We start from the raw sequence: 22,493 nt of genomic DNA, 5'->3' as shown, positions 1-22,493 counted from the left end.
TGCAACGCAGGGCAGTCTCAATTTCCTGGTTCATCCGTTCAGTCTGTCCGTTGGATTGAGGATGGAAACCAGAGGACAGGCTGACTGTTGCCCCCAACAGTTGGCAAAACTCTGTCCAGAAATGAGAAGTGAACTGTGGCCCCCGGTCCGAGACAATGTCACAGGGGAGGCCGTGCAGACGGAAAACATGATGCAACATAAGTTCAGCTGTTTCTTTGGCAGATGGTAATTTGGGCAATGGAACAAACTGAGCAGATTTAGAAAACCTGTCCACAATGGTAAGAATGGTGGTGTTACCTTCTGAGGGAGGCAGTCCGGTGACAAAGTCGAGAGAGACGTGGGACCATGGGCGACGAGGAATAGGCAGTGGCTGAAGAAGGCCAGAAGGGGCATGGCGAGCAGTCTTGTTCTGAGAGCAAATCTGACAAGCAGCGATAGACTCCTTGGTGTCCTCTTCAATGGAAGCCCACCAGAAACGTTGCTTCAGCAGAGCTAGGGTGCGCCTAACCCCCGGGTGACAGGCAAGGCGAGAGGAATGTCCCCACTGGAGGACCTGAGAGCGGAGATTCACAGGCACATACAGACGATTATCAGGGCAAGCACTGGGAGCCAGGTGGTCGGCCTGAGACTGTTTTACCTTATCCACAATGTCCCAGGTAACCGCACCGATGACCACCTTAGTGGGGAGGATATTCTCAGGTTGTGTGGGACAGTTGTCAGACTGGAACTGACGGGACAGGGCATCTGGTTTGACGTTCCTTGTACCTGGGCGATAAGACAGGGTAAAATCAAAACGATTAAAGAATGATGCCCACCTGGCCTGACGGGACTTCAACCGTTTGGCTGACCGGATGTACTCCAGGTTTTTGTGGTCTGTCCACACCACAAACGGATGCTTTGCCCCCTCTAACCAGTTCCTCCACTCCTCAAGAGCCATCTTGACAGCCAATAACTCCCGGTTTCCAACGTCGTAATTTCTTTCTACTGGGGACAACTTGCGGGAGAAAAAGGCACATGGATGTAATTTTTGATCCTCTGCTGACCGCTGAGACAGGACTGCCCCCACCCCGGAGTCTGACGCATCCACTTCCACAACAAACTGGCATTCTGGGTCTGGAAGGATGAGAATGGGAGCAGAAGAGAACCGTGATTTTAACTCTTTGAACCTCCTTTCTGCAGCAGGGGACCACTGGAAGGCCACCTTCTGGGAGGTGAGGGCTGTCAGGGGAGCTGCCACAGAACTGTAGTTACGGATAAACCTACGGTAGAAATTGGCAAACCCAAGGAACTGTTGAAGTTTTTTCCGAGTGGTGGGAACTGCCCAATCCACCACAGCTTTGACTTTGGTGGGATCCATGTGAATACGTCCGACTGAAATGATGTATCCCAGGAACGACACCTCAGTGGCATGGAACTCAGACTTCTCCGCCTTCACGAACAGCTGGTTCTCTAGGAGTGTCTGGAGAACACTGCGGACATGCTGCACATGTTCCTGTTCAGACTTGGAGAAGATGAGGATATCGTCAAGATATACAAACACAAACACGTTGAGAAAATCCCGGAGCACATCATTGACTAAGGCTTGGAATATGGCAGGAGCATTAGTGAGTCCGAACGGCATAACCAGGTACTCATAGTGGCCCCTAGGGGTGTTGAATGCCGTTTTCCACTCATCCCCCTCCCGGATGCGAACAAGGTGATAGGCATTCCTGAGATCAAGCTTGGTAAACACAGAAGCCCCTTGCAACAGTTCAAATGCAGAAGAGATGAGTGGGAGGGGGTACCTGTTTTTAATGGTGACGTCATTCAGACCACGGTAATCGATGCAGGGTCGAAGGGTTTTGTCCTTCTTATCCACAAAGAAAAATCCAGCTCCAGCAGGAGATGAAGAGGGACGGATGATGCCTGCTGCCAGTGAGTTGTTAATGTATTCATTCATGGCCTTAGTTTCAGGGGCTGACAGAGAAAAGAGTCTCCCCCTCGGCGGAGATGTGCCAGGGAGGAGGTCAATGGCACAATCGTACGGGTGGTGTGGGGGAAGCGAGGTGGCCCGTACCTTGTTAAACACCTCCTTTAAGTCACCATACTCGGACACCTGCGAGATCTGAGAGCTCATTAGAGGGAGAGATGTTGAAGGCAGGTAACAAAGCAGATTTCAGACAGACCGCATGACAATGTTCACTCCATTGTAGAATGGAACCAGTTCTCCAGTCAATATGTGGATTATGTTTAATTAACCAAGGAAACCCCAGGACGACTGGCTGCTGAGGAGCATTCATCAGGTGAAAGGTAAGTGATTCAGTGTGGTTACCTGATATGCCCAGATGAAGAGGAACAGTACGGTGGGTTACTGTGCAGAGGAGGCGCCCATCCAGAGCAGTAGCCTTGATAGGCTTGACCAAGGGTTCCTGGTTAATACCCAGCTGCATGGCAAGACCACGATCCAGAAGGTTGGTGTCAGCCCCAGAGTCAATGAGGACAGAGACAGTGTGTGATTGTCCATTACAGTTGAGCTGGGCTTGAAGTAGTGAACGAGAGGGCATTTCAGAGGTCATGATATGGCTCACCAGCGCCCTCTGGATTCCTGTAGAGCCCTGTCTTTTACTGGACAGGAAGACACGTAATGACCTCCCTGCCCACAGTACATGCAGCAGTTCTCCCTTTGGCGCCGCTGTCGTTCAGCAGCTGACAGCCTGGTCCGGCCAAGTTGCATGGGCTCAACCGTGTCTCTAGGGGCAGCGGCGGAAGGAGAAAACATAGAAGTGGGAGGTGACGCTGGAGGACATGGAAGACTCTGGGGAGTACTGGTAAGCGCTTTCTCTCGTCTCCTTTCCTGGAGACGTCTATCGATGCGGATGGCCGTGGTAACGAGAGCGTCTAAATCTGTCGGAGGGTCCCGAGCCGCCAGCTCATCCTTGATGCAATCAGAAAGGCCGTTGTAGAAAGCATCAGTCAGGGAGGAAGCGTTCCAGTCGCTCTCCGCAGCAAGTGTCCGGAACTCAATGGAATAATCAGTCACTCTCCGGCTCCCCTGAACCAGGTTTAATAGTCCACGAGCAGCCTCTCGACCAGGTGTAGCATGATCAAACACCTTCCGAAGACCCTCAGAGAAGGCAGTCACAGAAGAACAGAAAGCCGACTGCTTCTCCCACTCAGCGGTGCCCCAGTCCCGAGCCTGCCCAGTAAGCTGGGTGATCATGAAAGCCACTCTTGACCTCTCAGTGGGATATGTGAGAGGCTGAAGCTCAAAAGTCAAGTTGCACAAAGTCAGAAAAGAGCGGCAGGTACCTGGAGCTCCAGAAAAGCGCTCCAGAGCACTTAATCGGGGTTCTGGACCCGGGACAGTGGGAACAGAAGGACTGGTGGGAAACCGCTGGCGTTTGACTGGCCTGCGTGAGCTGCTGGAGCCGATCGTTCAGAGTCTCCAAATGTTGGTTGTGGCGTGCAGAAGATTCCCGGAAAGCCACCTCCATAGCGGTGAATTGTTTCTCATGATGGTGTAGAGCAGCAGCTTGTGCTGCCATTTCCTGCTTGATTTTCTCAACGTCGGCTGGGTTCATTTTTGGCCAGATTGTAATGTCAGGTATCACAAAATGGCAGGCAAGAACCCAATAGCACGACACAGGGAACAGTTCAGGTGAAGAATAAACGTTTAATACAAGCAGAGGTCAAACCAGGAAGTCAGTCCATGTGGCAAACAAATCCAGAAGGAGCAGGCAAAAGGGAAGGTCCAAAGTCCAAAACAGGCAGGTCAGTACACGAGCAAGCACGATCAGAATCAGGGTAACAGGATGCTGGAGAGCTAGGTTCACACACTAGACAATCTGGCAAAGAACTGAGGGAAATGGACCGGTATATATACTGAGGGACTGATTGGCAGATGAGGAGCAGGTGAGTATGGGGGTGGGGCAGGCCAGGTGAATGAACTCAGCAGGTGACGCAGAGCAGGAGGGAGTGGCCGAGTCTGAAATGATATGAAAGTTAGTGTGGCAAAACAGGAAACAAACAAATAAAAAACTAAAGCCTGGCAGAAGTTGTGACAGGACACACTGTGTATTAGTAGGTAGAGTGGAGCTGTTAAACTCTTTAAACCTCTGATCTTAATGAGACGTTCACTATGTCGTCCTGTCAGCAGCTTTATTAAAACAAACCGCTCCTCCTCTCATATGAGGTCCCATCAGAAGCAGCCTGTGTCCCCTTTACAGTCCCGGCTCCACACTTTGAGAAACCAGGCAGTAATGTTCCTCTATCAGCTGTGTGTTGTTAAACTGTTGAGATCAACAGGTTCCTGCAGTAGAGTTATTATGGAGCGACTCTCTGTGGGCAGTTCAGTAGAGTTACTCTGACCTAATCTAGTGGAGATAAAGTGTTAATAATCTCTGCTGGTTATTATGGGATGGACACAAACACTGTATCCATGTAGTATAGCAGCATTCACTAGTCTCAGTGTCTGACTGGGTTTCAGTCAAGAAAAGCTGTCAAACACTTTCATCTGACAATGGGGTGTGTGTGTGTGTGTGTGTGTGTGTGTGTGTGTGTGTGTTAACATCTGTGTACTAAAATACAGGATGAAAATATAAAAATATACAACACAATAAACAACATTTTATCAGTAGAAAGTGAAACATCAACAAACCTCCAGTGTGGTTGAAGAGCTGCTTTACAACTTCAATGTTGTGTTTGAAGATCAGCTGTTCAACAAATCCATTCTCAGTCGCCCTCTGCCAGTACTGAGGATCATCTTCTGTGATTCTGATCATCCACTCCTGTTTGGGTTCATATTTCCTGCTGTTACTATCATAATGCGCTACCTCAATCTCATTAACCAAACCAACAAACACAAACTCTGGGAAGTTTGGGACTTGAGACGATGCAGTGATGAAATTCATCATAGAGTGAGTCACTGTAAGAAAAAACAAGTCATCATTTCAGTTTTTATATCACAGTTTTATAAATCACTCAACAATCTTATTTTCCTGCTCACAGAAATTAATTAATTAATAATTGATAATTGAATGATTGATGGTAAATATATCATGTTACAGTCTAAGTTATTCTGTTTACACACATTACTGAACAATATCAAATATTGTACCAACAAAGCAGGAAAACAACGATATCAACTGACTTTTCAGATAAAAAAATAAAAACAAAAAACCTATAATTTTTTTCACTGCATATGTGTGCATATACTTTTATATTCCTGGATTAAACTGCAGGAAACCAACACACTTCCACTGTTGTTTTTACACCATTACTATCATAAATAGATCCCAGTACATTAAACATCTGTCATCACATCAACATTCAGTGGCCTCGGCCCCTCAACCAATCACACCCAGTGGCGGTTGGATGATGGATGAAGAGGAATTGTGGAACCCTTCCTGTTTTCATTTCAGTTGAAGACTGATTATGAGGCTTTCTGTGTGGAGGCAAATAATAGAAGAAACCTCAAGGTCTTTGCCTCTTTTGAGGAGCAGCAGTGAAGCCTTGTTGATCAGCTGGGATTTGTTTTACTGGTGTGTTATGTTGTTTAATTTGTTGTGATTTTTGAATTTAGTAGTGTGTTATGTTGTTTAATAGAGGGTTATTTTGCTGTGATTTTTAATTCAGTTATTTATGTTATTTTGTAAATATGTTAGCTTTGATTTTTAATTGTGTTAAGTTCAATGAAGATGATGTTAAAGTCACCTCAGTCTTTGATCTCTTTAGTGGTTTAACCTGATGTTCAAAGCACATTCACCTTGTCAGTGTGTCTGACAGAATTTTTCTAGTACAAGTAAAATGTTACAAATGATAATTAATAGAAATAAACAATGACTCATATTTTACTAGAATTCACTAGAGTCAAAAACACTCGACATTAGATTTCAAAAGGATGCAAACTATTTTGGCAGGATGGAAGTGGGAATGACAACAGCTTTTTTTTTTTAAATGCCGCTTTAAACTCCCGTTATTTCATTTGTCATTTCACATTTTTACTGACATCTTGTTATTGCACTATGTGCCACATGCTGTGGTATCCCTGCTATTACATTATCTAATATGGTTTTATATGTATTTATGTTTAATTCTGATAACACGTAAATATGTTCCTTATTTGTTTATATGCGGCCAATAATAATAATAATAGAAATGTGCTTCACGGCTGTCATCAATAAGTGGTGCCACTGAGTAAATCTAACAGACTCCAGCTCCACCTCACTGTTTGACTCCACCCACTTCAACGTTTGACTCCACCCACCTCAACGGACTATAAGCTCCGCCCATAATTGCACCCTGCAGTCAAGTGTCGTTGTTGCGCTGCAACGTCATGGGGTACATCCCAAAGCTCTTAATTTTCGCCTCCTCTATCCTCTATTTTCGCTTGAACCGGAAGTTCTTTCGCGGGCGCCATCTTTAAGACCGTCCCAAAGCTCTTATTTGTGATCGGAGGATAGAGGATAGAGGATAGAGGAGGCATATCGGAGGAGGCACAAGCGAGGATACACGAGAGAATCCTATGCGGAAGTCTTTTAGCGGTGGCCCCGCCCCCTGCCTTATTGAATAGACGTAGCAGCTGATCGGACTGATGTTATACATCAACATCGCAGTAGTTTCATACCGGAGTGAAGACAGATCACAGATTAAACTAAAGTGTGTCACCACAAGTTTTATATTTTATTTATATGATTCACCATGTAGTTAATATCTGTTTTATTGTGACTCTGAACAACAAAAACACCATAAACATATTTCTACATTTATAATAAATTAAGAGAAAGATCGCTCTAGAAGTTTTTTTTTCCTTTTTGTGATCTGTTTTTTTCCCCACCATACAGATTTATTATGGATATTATTAAAGTAAAAAAAACAACAGTAGAGATAATGAGAGTCTGTCCGTCAGCAAGAAACACTTTTACATTGTTTGTCATTTTCATCCGTCCCACGCAAGGCTGATTATTCCTGAGTGACATAATTTACATTTTACCTTAATCATCTAACCTAATAAAATATTGGCCGGTGTTCAGCGGACACAATCATGTACTGGGATATTAAATAATTAATCTATCTATCACCAGGATCGTCTACTACGACGGCGTATTAGGGCCATGTATGAAAAAATAAATAAATATGGACCCAGGGGAGAGGGACCCAGCCACCATGGCATGATTAAAAACACACAACATGAGGTGATGGTATTACATCACCACATTTCATTCCTTTCTACCTGCGGGATGTCTCTTCTTCTCCATCACTCGCTCTGTTTAAGGTGTTTTATCAGAGTGACCCGACTGACGCTCCCCTCCTCCTCGCGTGCACACGGAGCGATCTCTTTCAGACCTCCTCTGCTCCTTGTTGACAGTAACAGTGTGTAACGTTCGTCTAAACTTATTTCACAGCAGCAGGTTTATTGTTCCCAGCCTTCATTCCTCACGGGCATTCTCATGTGGTGCATCATTACGCTGCCATGGAGCCGGTTTATGGAATCTTTATTCATCTTTGAAGTGTGTGTGTGTGTGTGTGTGTGTGTCTGTGTGCTTGCATTTGTGGCACCGGACGGACCCAGTGAGGCATGGACCAGTATTACCCCCTTCCGTATTTTTTTTTTCATACTTGGCCCTAATAGTCGTCCTCATACAGAAGCAAATAATAGCAAACTATTATTATTATTATTAGTGCATGTCTCCAGCTGTTAAAGCGACTGACGGCTGATCCAGCTGTGATCTGCTGCCGCCGTCATTAGAAACGGACGTCGCTTCACGTGGCGCTCTGGAGGGAAGGATAGATATTATTTCTATAATATACACAGAAGTCCAGGAAACAAACATCAAAGACAATCTTAAAACGCTGAAACTCATAAATACAGTATAGAAAGACATGAAGCATTTTGTTTCTTTCACAATAAACCAACAAAACAATATGAACTCACTTGGTGCAGCGCCATGCAGGGCTGTTCCCAGGAGAACCAGAGCAGCAAAGATCTGCATTGTGACCGTCTGAAGATTTACCAGAGTGAAGCTTTGTGTGTTTGTCTGAAGAGAGAAACAGAGATCATCCTTCCTGCTCCACAATCAGAGTTGAAATGAGGATAAAACAAGAGGTGACGCTGAACAAACCTTCATCTGAGCCAATGGGAATTTATTCTGAGCATGACGTCACTTGTATCTAGGTAAAACAGGCTCACACGTGTTATGAACGAAAGTGAAAGTATATGATGTTACTTCAGCCTGTGTAAGAGGACGGGGAGACACTCAACTTTGTTCACATATTAAAGGAGTTTTATTCTTTCTGCTGCTCACATCTTGTCAAAATGTTTTGCAGACTAATGAAATGTGCAGAAATGTTGTGTCAGGTCCGAGGTTACTGTCAGCTACAGACCAGACACTGAGCAGTTTGTGGGGATTCAGTAGTGTCTTATTGTTCTTTTGTTCTGTATGGCTGCCCTGGGATTTAAAACAGTCCTGATCAAAAATATCAACAACAAACAACAAATCCAAGTTTGGTTTCCTGGATGTTATAGTGAGTAAATGAGGTGAGGTGCTGCCCCCAGTGGTTCAAAGCTGCAGATGATGTACAGACTGGCTTTATCTGTTATTTTAAACAGATATGTGAGCAGTCAAACCATCTGCTTATTAAATGAGATGGAGGGGAACATATTAAATCCCTCTGAAGTTCTTATCTAATGAGCTGTTCTATGAAATATGTCAGTATGTTAAAGTGTTTAGTTTAGCTCCACTAAAGGCTGCACACTGGTGTTGGCACACATCAGGTCAACTATCAGGACAAACAATAGAATAAAACACAAGGTGGTCTCCATGAAACAATATTTCACCTCATTGTTGGAGTTTGAAATGAAAAGAAATAAAAGTGAAGCAGAAAGCGAGTCAGAGAGCTTCTTAAACACAAGCATCAGATCAGCTCAGCTCTGTCCTACAGAATAAATGCTCCGGAGCTGATTTGAAGCTGTGGACGCTGAAAACTGCTCAAACAACAGAAACTGAACACCTCTGTTGATGTTTGAACACATGATCCTGCTTTTCATTTTTGCTTTGGCGCTTCATATAGTTTCTCTGTTTCCACCCTCTCTTACTGCTGTTGAAGCACTTTATAAAAAGTTATAGAATTTAATAAGGTTTAATAAGAAACTTAGATGTTTTGTTCTCACTATTCCAACTGAGACAAAAATGTTCATGATTATTACACAAACAAATCAGCTCTGGTTGACCAAACCTCTTTCTGCTGATCAATACCTGGGTTTATCACCAGAAGATCCAGTTAGAAAAATCTTCAAGGAGTGTTTAACTGTCAGAAAAACAAGATTATACAATCAGTACAAACATTGTGAATATGGTGCATTCAGTGTTATTCAGTTACGAACAAATAGTCATATCAAGGCCAAGTAGAAGTTAAAATAAATAAATATAAAGACGTGTTTTAGCTGCGCAGGAACAAAATCAGAGCTGACTGGAAAAGTGAAGCAAAGATTAAAAAGGTGATCGTACCTGGAGATGCCACATGAGGAACTTCTTTATCTCTCAATAAAGGTGTGTCAACAGAGACAGGTACCAAGCGAGACAGCTCACTGACCTCACAGTCCCTGTACCTGTCAGGTGAGTTCAGTTACTGCCACGCCCCTTTAGGAGACGAGCTGCAGGTCCAATGGGAGGAATAACAGTGAGTGCAGATTATGATGTATAACAGGATTTTAAGTTTAATCTTGGAGTGAGAGATATGGAGGGAAAAGCAAGTTAGAGAGAGTTTAGATAAACTGATATTCATGAACGTGACTCTAAAGACTCAAAAGGAAGTTGTAGTTGGAAAGACTGAGGAATGTTTCTCTGGCAGATTGTTTCACTGCAGTGACTTCTCTCTCAGCTGACCCATTTCAGAGTTATGTTGCTCTCTAGTGGTGACATAAGGAAACACACTCAAGATTCAAGTCATAGACTGTATTAATAATGGACGTAGTCAGGGGCGGATCTAGAAAAATATTTATGGGGTGGCAAGGGGGAGGCAGGAATTTTTGAAGGGTGGCAACATATGGCAGACATATATATACTGAATTTAATCAGTTATCACTGTTTGATGACAAATAGTATGTACACACTACAAAAGGACACGGGCTGCCATTTACAAACTCATACAGACAAACTTAATCTCATGCAATCAATGTCTTGCATTTGAGGTTTCATGTGAAACAGTTCATATTAGGAATACGTGACCATACAATGTGATCTCACTTAATAGGAGATAGAAGTATGGTAACACTACTGTAGGTGGGGCATTATCACAGGAAAGGCATTAAGGTAAGACACAGGTGTTGAGTGGCAGATATGTGAGAGGGGAAGCAAACGGTTTTTGACAAGAAGAAACTATCAAAAGAAAAACTTACCCATGAAAACCATTGAACTGAGCTGTACTAAGGTGAGCATCAATACACTGGAAATAAATGGGTCAAGGCACTCAAACACGGTTCTGGACAACGCTGTTACTGTTCACTCAGAACACACATTCTCCCAGTTTGTCTCTCAGTCTTTTTACATAACCTTCAGATCTGGTATGAGAACAGAAACCACTGTCTTTCATTGTAGCCTTTTTCCAGTTACGATAACCCTTGAATGAGGTGAAAACAGTCCTTGGAGCATCGGGGAGTGAAAAATGCCTACAAGCAAAACAGTAAGTCGCATCTTTTGAGTGAGAGTATTCTAACCAGAGTGAGATTTGTACCAGTCGCTGCTGAAGCTTCTCCTGGCTCCTCCCTGGAGGGTCTTAGGGAAACTCTCTCACACTGGCACCTCACACCTGGACTTGGATACGTCTAGAAGATGGAGAGGAGGAGAAATTTAAACTGCATTACATCTGAACTAATTATACAATATAATGACCAGTAAAACATAATCTAATCTGAACTGTCATTGATAAGTTATAACCATCAGACTGTGTTTAACACACACTAACATTTTAGCCTGGGAGAGTATTTTTAGGTTAATTTGTTTAATTTTGGAATTTAATCTGAGCAATAGATCTAAAATAAGCTTCACAAAATATTAAAACTCTGTCCCCATCTCATCACACTTTCACACTGACAAGTTTCCCCAATTACTCATATATAAGCAAACATGAATATTTATATTTATTTGAAGAAGTCTAAGCAATGTCTCTTAAATACAGCTTATAGCAAAACGTCCCTGGTCGCCTTGGCCTTGTATTCTTTCTCTGTCACTTTTCTGTTGCCCTTCTCTCTCTCCTTCCACCTCATCTTCATCTTCTCTCTCCTTCCACCTCATCTTCATCTTCTCTCTCTCCTTCCACCTCATCTTCATCTTCTCTCTCCTTCCACCTCATCTTCATCTTCTCTCTCTCCTTCCACCTCATCTTCATCTTCTCTCTCCTTCCACCTCATCTTCATCTTCTCTCTCCTTCCACCTCATCTTCATCTTCTCTCTCCTTCCACCTCATCTTCATCTTTTCTCTCTCCTTCCACCTCATCTTCATCTTTTCTCTCTCCTTCCACCTCATCTTCATCTTCTCTCTCCTTCCACCTCATCTTCATCTTTTCTCTCCTTCCACCTCATCTTTTCTCTCTCCTTCCACCTCATCTTCATCTTCTCTCTCCTTCCACCTCATCTTCATCTTCTCTCTCCTTCCACCTCATCTTCATCTTCTCTCTCCTTCCACCTCATCTTCATCTTTTCTCTCTCCTTCCACCTCATCTTCATCTTCTCTCTCCTTCCACCTCATCTTCATCTTCTCTCTCCTTCCACCTCATCTTCATCTTTTCTCTCTCCTTCCACCTCATCTTCATCTTCTCTCTCCTTCCACCTCATCTTCATCTTTTCTCTCCTTCCACCTCATCTTCATCTTTTCTCTCCTTCCACCTCATCTTCATCTTTTCTCTCCTTCCACCTCATCTTCATCTTCTCTCTCTCCTTCCACCTCATCTTCATCTTTTCTCTCCTTCCACCTCATCTTCATCTTTTCTCTCCTTCAACCTCATCTTCTCTCTCTCCTTCCACCTCATCTTCATCTTCTCTCTCCTTCCACCTCATCTTCATCTTCTCTCTCCTTCCACCTCATCTTCATCTTTTCTCTCCTTCCACCTCATCTTTTCTGTCACATTTCTGTAAGATTCATAGTAACTTTTAATCAATATTAGCGTTTGTAGCCTACTTTACACATAACTAAGGTCAGACCTAGCTAACATTACATGTATAGTTAATGAAATAACTTTCTCCAACCAGATTTTTATCATCACAAAACCAGAATCACAGCTATGCTAGCACTGTGCTTTCATTATAATTTAATTTCTTGATAGATAGTTAATCAGTTTTTACCTCTTTCCCGCCGTCTCTTCTCTCCTCGCGACTCCTGGCTCCCTCGCTTCCCGCCACTCAGTTTTCAAAACAAATCAGTCTCTTGCCGGCCGCTCTGACGTTAACTCGTGCTGCATTCACTGCAGTCGGACATTGGAAACTCGCGCTGGTAAATGTCAAATCGGACGTAACTTTTCTTTTAATTCGTTGCTGCCAGCTGGGGTTGCAGCAGGGGGGGCAAGGCTTTCTTTTATGCCTCCCTCTTACCTCAGAAAAATGAACAGCGACTCATTGGAGTGTCTGTTAGTCCAACCAAACGCTGAACAAGACATTTTTAATTAACAAAATGTTCAAATAAACTGTCATTAAGTGAAAATACAGTTAAAGGGTCAAAGTTATGAGACCAAACTGTTAAATATAACTTTATTGACACGTTGCCATGGATACGCATTGTTCTGCTTCTCTCTGATGACGGCTAGTCTTGTTAGTGACCTGTCAATCAAAGGTAGCCCGCCCCAAATCATACGATTCTTTATCTTCTATTTTCTTCTAAATGGGGCCATTATTTACACTTTTAACATTGTTTTCGGATTTTCTAAATTCAGCCCTCCGAAAAGGCTTGACAGGAAGCACTCTGAAGCAATAACTCCTGTTATCCTTGGTCTTCCTTTATTTTATCACAAAATGACCACAGGTCATCAACCTGAAATGATTAAACCACATATAAAAGGTTACATATAATAATATTAATGAAATTGTAACTTAAATAGCTATTTTTACTTTTTACAATAAACAAAACATTGACTCTTTTAAACTATAGTCAATAAATGTCTTCTTATGAATAAAGTAATGAATTGCAGTAAACACAGCGGACCAAAAGCTTAAACACAGCTAACATTAGCAGCTAACATTAATAGCTAAATGCTAGCAAGACCTAGCTAAGCGCTAGCCCGGAATTCCAATGGAGTTAGCCCAGCATGCTAACGGGAGCTAGCGGCGCTAACCGTGAGCGCTAAATAACTCTCATTTCATATCACATTCTCCAAACTGCCTAACAGTGTGGTAAACATCAACAACACATCATATTTACCAGCTACACATTATTAGCAGGCTATTTCCCAGTTAGCTGCAGCTTCTGTCAAAACCTGGATGCAACTGCTGTGATCAATAACACTGGAAGCCACACGAACATTTCAAAATAAAACCAAGAGGTACAAAACCCTTAAATAAAGTATTCAGAGCTACAAATAGATACTGATGAAATAATAAAAGTCTTGACAAACATCAAATTGTTGAATTGTTGAAGATTTTTTACCAGTGATTGAGACCATAGTGTTGTCCTGGAAAATAATTCTGTAAAACTTTGAACCCCAACAAACAACAAATAATAACTCTTAACTGTTGTCTTTTTCAGAAGAACAATACTCATTATATAAACCCTGATCATTACAAGTTGTAGTTAAATGGAGGCTGTTACACTCTAAACAGAAATGTTCTCAATAACACAAACACACAAACACTATTTTTTGTCCATTTTTCAGCTTTATTTAATAGTGGGAGAGATACAGAGCGAAAGGGGGAGACTTGCAGGAAAAGACTCTGAGCCAGATTCAAACAAATAAATAAGAGTCATAAAAAGAAGCTTTGAAAGAAATCAAACAAACAGTTTCCCACTTTAGGTTTCACAACTTTCAGTGTTCTATTTTACTAACGTGATAAAAACTGACTAATAAAAACGTGTGAGAAACACAAGCTAAATTTAAGAAAAAAGGTTATCTGGAAGAAATTGAAATAAAGTTTACAAGTCAACATTACAGAATTAATTTTATCTTGATATTATATTGACACATGATAAAAGCTGACAATTAAAAATGAGCCATAAAAAGAAGTTTTGAGAGCAACGACCGAAGAAAAGTTATTTGAAGGAAATTAAAACAAAACATTCTAGAAATCCAGATGAAACATTTATTTTACAGCTTTATATATTATATTTTATTATATACACACCATATCTTTACATGATGATTTACACACCGGTGTACTTTTTAAGTGAAGAACAGAATCCAGTTCACCAAATAAAACTAAAGAAAAAGAGCTTCTTCTCCATAAAACCTTGTGAAACAGATCAGAGATCTTCTCCACAACATGACAGAGTTTAGAAGTGTTGTACGGGACATGACAGGACACACAGAGACACCAGCATCACACAACAACTTACACATGTTGTCCAGTGTTGTCACAGGGTTTCTGGATTTAACATGTTTAAGTGGAACATTATAAATATTAAAACCCTTGAGAAGCTCACCTTCCACTTCAGGCTTGTGTCTAATATTTATGCTCACCACCAGTTTGTGTTAAACCACATCTGCTGAATTTGTTAACCAGGAAAATGTCACTCATTTAAAAAGAGTTTGGACATTTGGCCTTTTCTTTGGATTATATTTTCGATTGCAAAAGAAGGATTTCTGAGAATTCAAAGCAAATGAAATGATTGTTCACTTCAGAATGAAACACAAAGTCGTCCATGGTTCTCATATGTGAGAAATTCTGCAGAGGTCAAATCAAAAATGTTTCATAAATCTCATCAGGGAATCAGACATTTCACATAAACTTCATTTATAAAACTTAACTTAACTTAAATAATGGAAGTGTGTTTACCCCCCACCCATCACCATTATTTACCATAGAGGTTTGGAGAGTAAAATTCCACAAAGCCTCATATTTAGCTTCATATAGACCTAAAATATCCATGATTCATTCACTAGTGTGAACATTTTGTAAGTGTTTAGCTTATATGCTTTGTAAACAAATTGTTTATTTTTTTATTTTTTCCACAGTTTCAGTTATTTGGTGTCATTCAGTACATTTACATGACACTTGGAAAAACTATTGCCAAAATCTGACTATAACTGGACAACTGTGCACAGTTGTCCACACACATTGTTTTAGTCGTCACAACTGCCAAATGCCAGAGTATCTTCTAACACCATCTTCCTGTTATTCTTCTTCTGTAAACTAAGAATCCAATCACAGCGAGGAGGAGGAGGAGGACGAGAGGAAGAACGACTGCAGGAATGTTGATGCCGTTATTGTCAGTGGGTTTCTCTGTGGAGCAGAAAACAACAAGAAATAGTCACAACCTGAACAGGTGAAGCAGGTCCCTTCTTATCTGTATATTATTACTGTATCTATTTGTTGTTTGTTCATTCTCGTCTATAACTTTGTTGTCTTTGTTTAGCTGCATGTCTGTGTTGGTTTCTGTCCCATATGTGGGTTTTTGACACAAACTCTGTTTTGAATGTTAACATCCTCGGCCAATAAACTTGATTCTGACTAATTTACTGATAGATACATTCTTTCATATATTTATTAAATTCTTCCATTATTCAGCCTCTAAAACTGGCCAGTAGTTCAGTCAATACAGTGATTATTATATAGTATTCTCTCTGAACTGTGGATACAAATTAAAAGGTTGAAATAAAGTGTAGATTATATTTTTAATGTCATTTGAAAACTAAAATTGACTTTCAAAAAGTGATAAAAACCTAAAAAAATAAATACATTGATAATAAATTATTTTTTTATTATTATTTATATATATTTTTTATTTCAACTTAAGCTTAAGCAAACATTGGACAGGCAACACAAAACAAACTGTGGTAATAATTCTGGGTGCAGAAGTGGGTAAATGTATTGGTTTAATACTTAAAGCAGAAGAGAGATTCAAGATTAACTTTAGTGTCATTCAAACTATTCACAGGACAAGTGAACAGCAGAACGATTTCTGATCTAAGTCTTAAAATGATGTATAAAAAACTAGATAGAAGAAACTGTAAACAAAACAAAGACAGATAGAAGTCTCACCTCTGTTGGTCCTGATCTTTTCTTCTTCCAGTCTGGTGAAGATGTGCTCCTTCACACCAACCAGCTGAAACACACAGTCGTACCTGGTCCAGTCTTCAGGTTTGACTGATGAGAGGTCCAGGTCAACACTCATCTGGAAGGATCCATCGTGGTTGGGGAGGATCTCTCCGAGGTCCACGTCCTCATGAAGCTCCTCTCCATCTTTCCTCCAGAACATCATGGCTCCGTCAGGGTAGAAACCTGTAGCGTGGCAGCTGACTGGAGAGGAGGGAGTCTTCTGGAGGAGAGACACTGAGGGAAGGTCTGCAGAGAGAAGAGAAACACAGTTTATAGGTTCTTTATTACTATCACTACCTTAATACACTATATATACAGTATGTATACAATGCAAATACATCTCATTAATTGATAAAAGAAAGCCCCTTTCATAGTGCCGTCCCGCAAATGTCCCGCTATATAGCCGGAAAGATCTTTGCCTGCTTTTCGCCTTACGGCGTTTATATTGAGCCCGCTAAGGCAAAGTGATATTCTGCCCTTTCATAGTCTCTAACAGAGACTGAAGGGAAGAAACAGATGAAGAGAGGTGAGACAGATTAAAGAGTGCAGTGGACAGTGAGTGTGAGACAGACGAGTGGGGATAAATGTGTTGAGTCAGAGAAATAAAGAGACGAGAGAGAAAAAGAAATGTGTTTAAACTGAGACAGATTCAGCCTCTGTATGCTTTATATTTATTGTAATGTTACTTATGGTTGGAAACACAGAAGGCATATTAACATTGTCGTGGTCATTAAACTACATCAGGTCATGTGACTCTACCTTTTCTCAGCAGAGAGCTCCTCCCGAACTTCACAGACTTCTTCAGCCACTCAGGACAAATCTGGGTGAAGTAGTGTTTGTTCTGATCCATCAGAGCTTTATTATTATCCAACTTGTGTTTGGTGATGACAGCCTGTTGTTTTGGAGCGACCCATGTCTCTGTCTCCAGGTCCAATGATAAGAAGTCTTCTCCATCATAAGCGTACTGTTGATAACCTTTGACCTCATCAGTCTCATCATCCCATTCACAGCCTTCCATCACCTGGAAAATGTGGACACCTAAGAGACAGAGAGACAGAGACACTGCAGTAAACCAGAGTGAGATCACAGCCCAGTCATCTATCACCAGCTGATATCACATCTTTACCACAGAGACACACTGATCCACAGACACTCAGACACAGAATCTACACCTCCTGCTGTTATTGTCTCCATGACAACCACTTACAGCCAGCCATCATCTGGACAGTGTGGACGTCTTAGAGAGAGACAGAGAGGCAGAGACTGCTGGGAAACAGAGGGACATCCTAACACACTTCATATCCTCTTTTCTTTAACCACAGAGACACACTGTCTCCACTGAGACCACCACGACTATTATTCAATTAATCATTGTTTTCACTGTAAAATGTCAGAAAATTATGAAAAAAGGACACTCAGAAGTCCTCAGAGCAAAAGGAGAAATCTTCTAATTGCTCTTTTTATCAAACCAACACTGAACAGTATTGAATATAAAATGATATAAAACAGAGAAAAGTAGATCATGCTCATATTTGAGGAACTGGAACTAGAAACTTTTTAAAATTTTTGCTGAATAAAAGACTAAAATGATTATTTGATTATCCAAATGTGTGAGTTCTGTCTAAACAATTTATAGTCTAATTGTTTCAGCACTATATACATATATTATGGCCTACACACACTGTGGTGAAGTGAAATAAACAAATATAATCTGTCCTTCTACAACATATAAAGGTATATTATGGGATGGACACACTGTGTATTAGTAGGTAGAGTGGAGCTGTTAAACTCTTTAAACCTCTGATCTGAATGAGACGTTCACTATGTCGTCCTGTCAGCAGCTTTATTAAAACAAACCGCTCCTCCTCTCATATGAGGACCTATCAGAAGCAGCCTGTGTCCCCTTTACAGTCCCGGCTCCACACTTTGAGAAACCAGGCAGTAATGTTCCTCTATCAGCTGTGTGTTGTTAAACTGTTGAGATCAACAGGTTCCTGCAGTAGAGTTATTATGGAGCGACTCTCTGTGGGCAGTTCAGTAGAGTTACTCTGATCTAATCTAGTGGAGATAAAGTGTTAATAATCTCTGCTGGTTATTATGGGATGGACACAAACACTGTATCCATGTAGTATAGCAGCATTCACTAGTCTCAGTGTCTGACTGGGTTTCAGTCAAGAAAAGCTGTCAAACACTTTCATCTGACAATGGGGTGTGTGTGTGTGTGTGTTAACATCTGTGTACTAAAATACAGGATGAAAATATAAAAATATACAACACAATAAACATTATATCAGTAGAAAGTGAAACATCAACAAACCTCCAGTTTGGTTGAAGCGCTGCTTTGCAACTTCAATGTTGTTTTTGAAGAGCTGCTGGGTATTAAATCTACTCTCAGTCCCCCTCTGCCAGTACTGAGGATCATCTTCTGTGGCTCTGATCACCCACTCCTGTTTGGGTTCATATTTCCTGCTGTTACTATCATAGTGATCTGTCTCAATCTCATTAACCAAACCAACAAACACAAACTCTGGGAAGTTTGGGACTTGAGACGATCCAGTGTAGAAATTCATCATAGAGTGAGTCACTGTAAGAAAAAACAAGTCATCATTTCAGTTTTTATATCACAGTTTTATAAATCACTTAACAATCTTATTTTCCTGCTCACAGAAATTAATTAATTAATAATTGATGTAAATATATCAGGCTACAGTCTCAGTTAATCTGTTTATACACATTAGTGAACAATATCAAATATTGTACCAACAAAGCAGGAAAACAACGACATCAACTGACTTTTCAGATTAAAAATAAAAATAAAAAACCTATGAATTTTTTTCACTGCACATGTGTGCATATACTTTTATATTCAGCTTGTTCTGAGTTCAAAAAGATACCAAACACTTAATTATTCTCCTTGTAGGTCTTTGGACACATTGGACTCCTGTTTTTCCCTGAATTATAATGGACTCGAGTTCAAAAACAGCAGTCCCATGTAGTCTACCAAAAATATATATAGTGATAAGAAAAACTAACTGTTGAGCAAAACGGTTTGACCCAACATGACTTCACATTTGTGTTCAGGGAGAAGACTCCAACAGGAAAATAAACATTTCAGTCGCGGCCACAGACGGGATAATAGCGCCACACTTTATATAAGAAACGACCGTAAAACACTTGTATCTTGTATAAGGAGCATTAAATATAGTTATGGACAAGAACCTTTAAGTTAAAAAGTCATATTATGTTGTTTTTAAAATGTATTATTCTAAATGTGGGCTGGACTGTTGCGCGAGAGAAGCCCCCGACTGCAGGGTGCAATTTGGGCGGAGCTCTACGGACGTTGAGGTGGGTGGAGTCAAACGTTGACATTGGCATAATGAAATGGGAATGACAACAGCTTTTTTTAAGTTTTAATGCTGGTTTAAACTTCCTTATTTGTCATTTCACATTTTTACTGACATCTTGTTATTGCACTGTGCGCTGTGGTATCCCTGCTATTACATGATCTAATAGTTTTTCTAATCTTGTTATATATGTATTTCTGTTTAATTCCGATAACATGTAAATATGCTCCTTATTTGTTTAAATGCAGCCAATAATAATAATAATAGAAGTGTACTTCATGGCTGTCATCAATAAGTGGTGCCACTGAGTAAATCTAACAGACTCCACCCACCTCAACGTTTGACTCCACCCACCTCAACGTTTGACTCCACCCACCTCAACGGACGTTAAGCTCCGCCCAGAATTGCACCCTGCAGTCAGGTGTAGTTGTAGCGCTGCAACGTCATGCTGCCATTTTAACATTAACATGATCAGACCGTATCGGTCTTAATGGTCCTGATAATATAAAATAATGACACAAATAAAAGATATAAAAGTTGATGAAAACACACTTGTGCCCTTTTCAGGATTAGAGTATTGACTATCCCTCTTTACTAAAGTTCAACTAAAGTTTATAGGGATCATTCAATGAGGTGAACAGACAGGATTTACTAACGTCAACTTTAAGATGATGGGTTGTTACTTTTTAATATTTCTATAATATACACAGAAGTCCAGGAAATAAACATCAAAGACAATCTTAAAACGCTGAAACTCATAAATACAGTATAGAAAGACATGAAGCATTTTGTTTCTTGGACAATAAAGCAACAAAACAATGTGAACTCACTTGGTGCAGCGCCATGCAGGGCTGTTCCCAGGAGAACCAGAGCAGCAAAGATCTGCATTGTGACCGTCTGAAGATTTACCAGAGTGAAGCTTTGTGTGTTTGTCTGAAGAGAGAAACAGAGATCATCCTTCCTGCTCCACAATCAGAGTTGAAATGAGGAGAAAACAAGAGGTGACGCTGAACAAACCTTCATCTGAGCCAATGGGAATTTATTCTGAGCATGACGTCACTTGTATCTAGGTAAAACAGACTCAGACAAGTTATGAACGAAAGTGAAAGTATATGTGCGTCTCAATAAATGACAATATCATAGAAAAGACTATTTCCAGTAGTTCAAGTCAAACAGTCCCAACCAAGTATTGAGTCATATAGATGACTGACTTTTCAGAGGACAACATTTACACATTAAACAGACTTTTTATGTTGTTGTTTTTTTGCAATATTCACATTTGAGACACTGAATTTCAGGTCTTCATTAAATGTAAGCCATAATCATTATAATAAGAATAAATTAAATAAATGAAGACATGAAATGGTTCATTCTGTGTATAATGGATCTATATAATGTGTTATTTCACCTTTTTGAATTGAACTACTGACATAAATAAACTTTCTATGATATTCTAATTATTGAGATGCTCCTGTATATGATGTTACTTCAGCCTGTGTAAGAGGACGGGGAGACACTCAACTTTGTTCACATATGAAAGGAGTTTTATTCTTTCTGCTGCTCACATCTTGTCAACATGTTTTGCAGACTAATGAAATGTGCAGAAATGTTGTGTCAGGTCAGAGGTTACTGTCAGCTACAGACCAGACACTGAGCAGTTTGTGGGGATTCAGTAGTGTCTTATTGTTCTTTTGTTCTGTATGGCTGCCCTGGGATTTAAAACAGTCCTGATCAAAAATATCAACAACAAACAACAAATCCAAGTTTGGTTTCCTGGATGTTATAGTGAGTAAATGAGGTGAGGTGCTGCCCCCAGTGGTTCAAAGCTGCAGTTGATCTACAGACTGGCTTTATCTGTTATTTTAAACAGATATGTGAGCAGTCAAACCATCTGCTTATTAAATGAGATGGAGGGGAACATATTAAATCCCTCTGAAGTTCTTATCTAATGAACTGTTCTATGAAATATGTCAGTATGTTAAAGTGTTTAGTTTAGCTCCACTACAGGCCTGCACACTGGTGTTGGCACACATCAGGTCAACTATCAGGACAAACAATAGAATAAAACACAAGGTGGTCTCCATGAAACAATATTTCACCTCATTGTTGGAGTTTGAAATGAAAATAAATAAAAGTGAAGCAGAAAGCGAGTCAGAGAGCTTCTTAAACACAAGCATCAGATCAGCTCAGCTCTGTCCTACAGAATAAATGCTCCGGAGCTGATTTGAAGCTGTGGACAATGAAAACTGCTCAAACAACAGAAACTGAACACCTCTGTTGATGTTTGAACACATGATCCTGCTTTTCATTTCGGTTTGGCGCTTCATATAGTTTCTCTGTTTCCACCCTCTCTTACTGCTGTTGAAGGAATTTATAAAAAGTTATAGAATTTAATAAGGTTTAATAAGAAACTTAGATGTTTTGTTCTCACTATTCCAACTGAGACAAAAATGTTCATGATTATTACACAAACAAATCAATCTGTGTCACATCTTTTATCCAGACATTGTAGTATTTATATTATTTGTTACTTTGAGGTTTGAGCTCTGGTTGACCAAACCTCTTTCTGCTGATCAATACCTGAGTTTATCACCAGAAGATCCAGTTACAAAAATCTTCAAGGAGTGTTTAACTGTCAGAAAAACAAGATTATACAATCAGTACAAACATTGTGAATATGGTGCATTCAGTGTTATTCAGTTACAAACAAATAGTCATATCAAGGCCAAGTCGAAGTTAAAATAAATAAATATAAAGACGTGTTTTAGCTGCGCAGGAACAAAATCAGTGCTGACTGGAAAAGTGAAGCAGAGAATAAAAAGGTGATCGTACCTGGAGATGCCACATGAGGAACTTCTTTATCTTCTCAATAAAGGTGTGTCAACAGAGACAGGTACCAAGCGAGACGGCTCACTGACCTCTCAGTCCCTGT

At 40.5% G+C, this 22,493-nt stretch overlaps 2 protein-coding genes across 2 annotated transcripts in view; both read right to left on the bottom strand.

The window, feature by feature from the left end:
* The window catches only part of LOC131968325 (H-2 class I histocompatibility antigen, Q9 alpha chain-like), a 31,591-nt gene extending 23,529 nt beyond the window's left edge, over positions 1 to 8,062 (bottom strand). The window contains exons 1-2 of the mRNA XM_059329147.1: positions 7,913 to 8,062; positions 4,637 to 4,903 (exon numbers count right to left, since the gene is read on the bottom strand). Coding sequence (XP_059185130.1) covers positions 4,637 to 4,903; positions 7,913 to 7,970 — 325 coding nt within the window. The 5' untranslated portion in view covers positions 7,971 to 8,062. The remainder of the gene's footprint in view (positions 1 to 4,636; positions 4,904 to 7,912) is intronic.
* Positions 8,063 to 15,144: 7,082 nt separating this feature from the next.
* Positions 15,145 to 20,943, bottom strand: LOC131968316 (class I histocompatibility antigen, F10 alpha chain-like). Its single transcript, XM_059329139.1, has 5 exons — positions 20,392 to 20,943; positions 18,535 to 18,801; positions 16,977 to 17,255; positions 16,161 to 16,463; positions 15,145 to 15,401 (listed from the first exon to the last, which is right to left on the bottom strand). Exons 1-5 carry the CDS (start codon positions 20,447 to 20,449, stop codon positions 15,277 to 15,279), a joined length of 1,032 nt encoding a protein of 343 aa, XP_059185122.1. The 5' UTR covers positions 20,450 to 20,943; the 3' UTR covers positions 15,145 to 15,276.
* Between the last annotated feature and the right edge of the window lie 1,550 nt (positions 20,944 to 22,493).

This window comes from Centropristis striata, chromosome 3 (genome assembly GCF_030273125.1).
Source record: "Centropristis striata isolate RG_2023a ecotype Rhode Island chromosome 3, C.striata_1.0, whole genome shotgun sequence".
In the NCBI taxonomy this organism is placed as follows: Eukaryota; Metazoa; Chordata; class Actinopteri; order Perciformes; family Serranidae; genus Centropristis; species Centropristis striata.
The sequence above is the reverse complement of the archived record's forward strand: the minus strand, read 5'-3'. Positions and strand labels throughout refer to the sequence as shown.

Excerpts from the sequence above, each read along its gene's own strand:
- LOC131968316 (XM_059329139.1), bottom strand. The coding sequence starts at position 20,449 with ATGCAGATCTTTGCTGCTCTGGTTCTCCTGGGAACAGCCCTGCATGGC. Across the intron at positions 17,256-18,534 it reads GCGCTTCAACCAAACTGGAG|GTGTCCACATTTTCCAGGTG; the intron begins GTTTGTTGATGT and ends TCTGTCTCTTAG. Across the intron at positions 15,402-16,160 it reads AAAGATCAGGACCAACAGAG|AGAAACCCACTGACAATAAC; the intron begins GTGAGACTTCTA and ends TCTGCTCCACAG.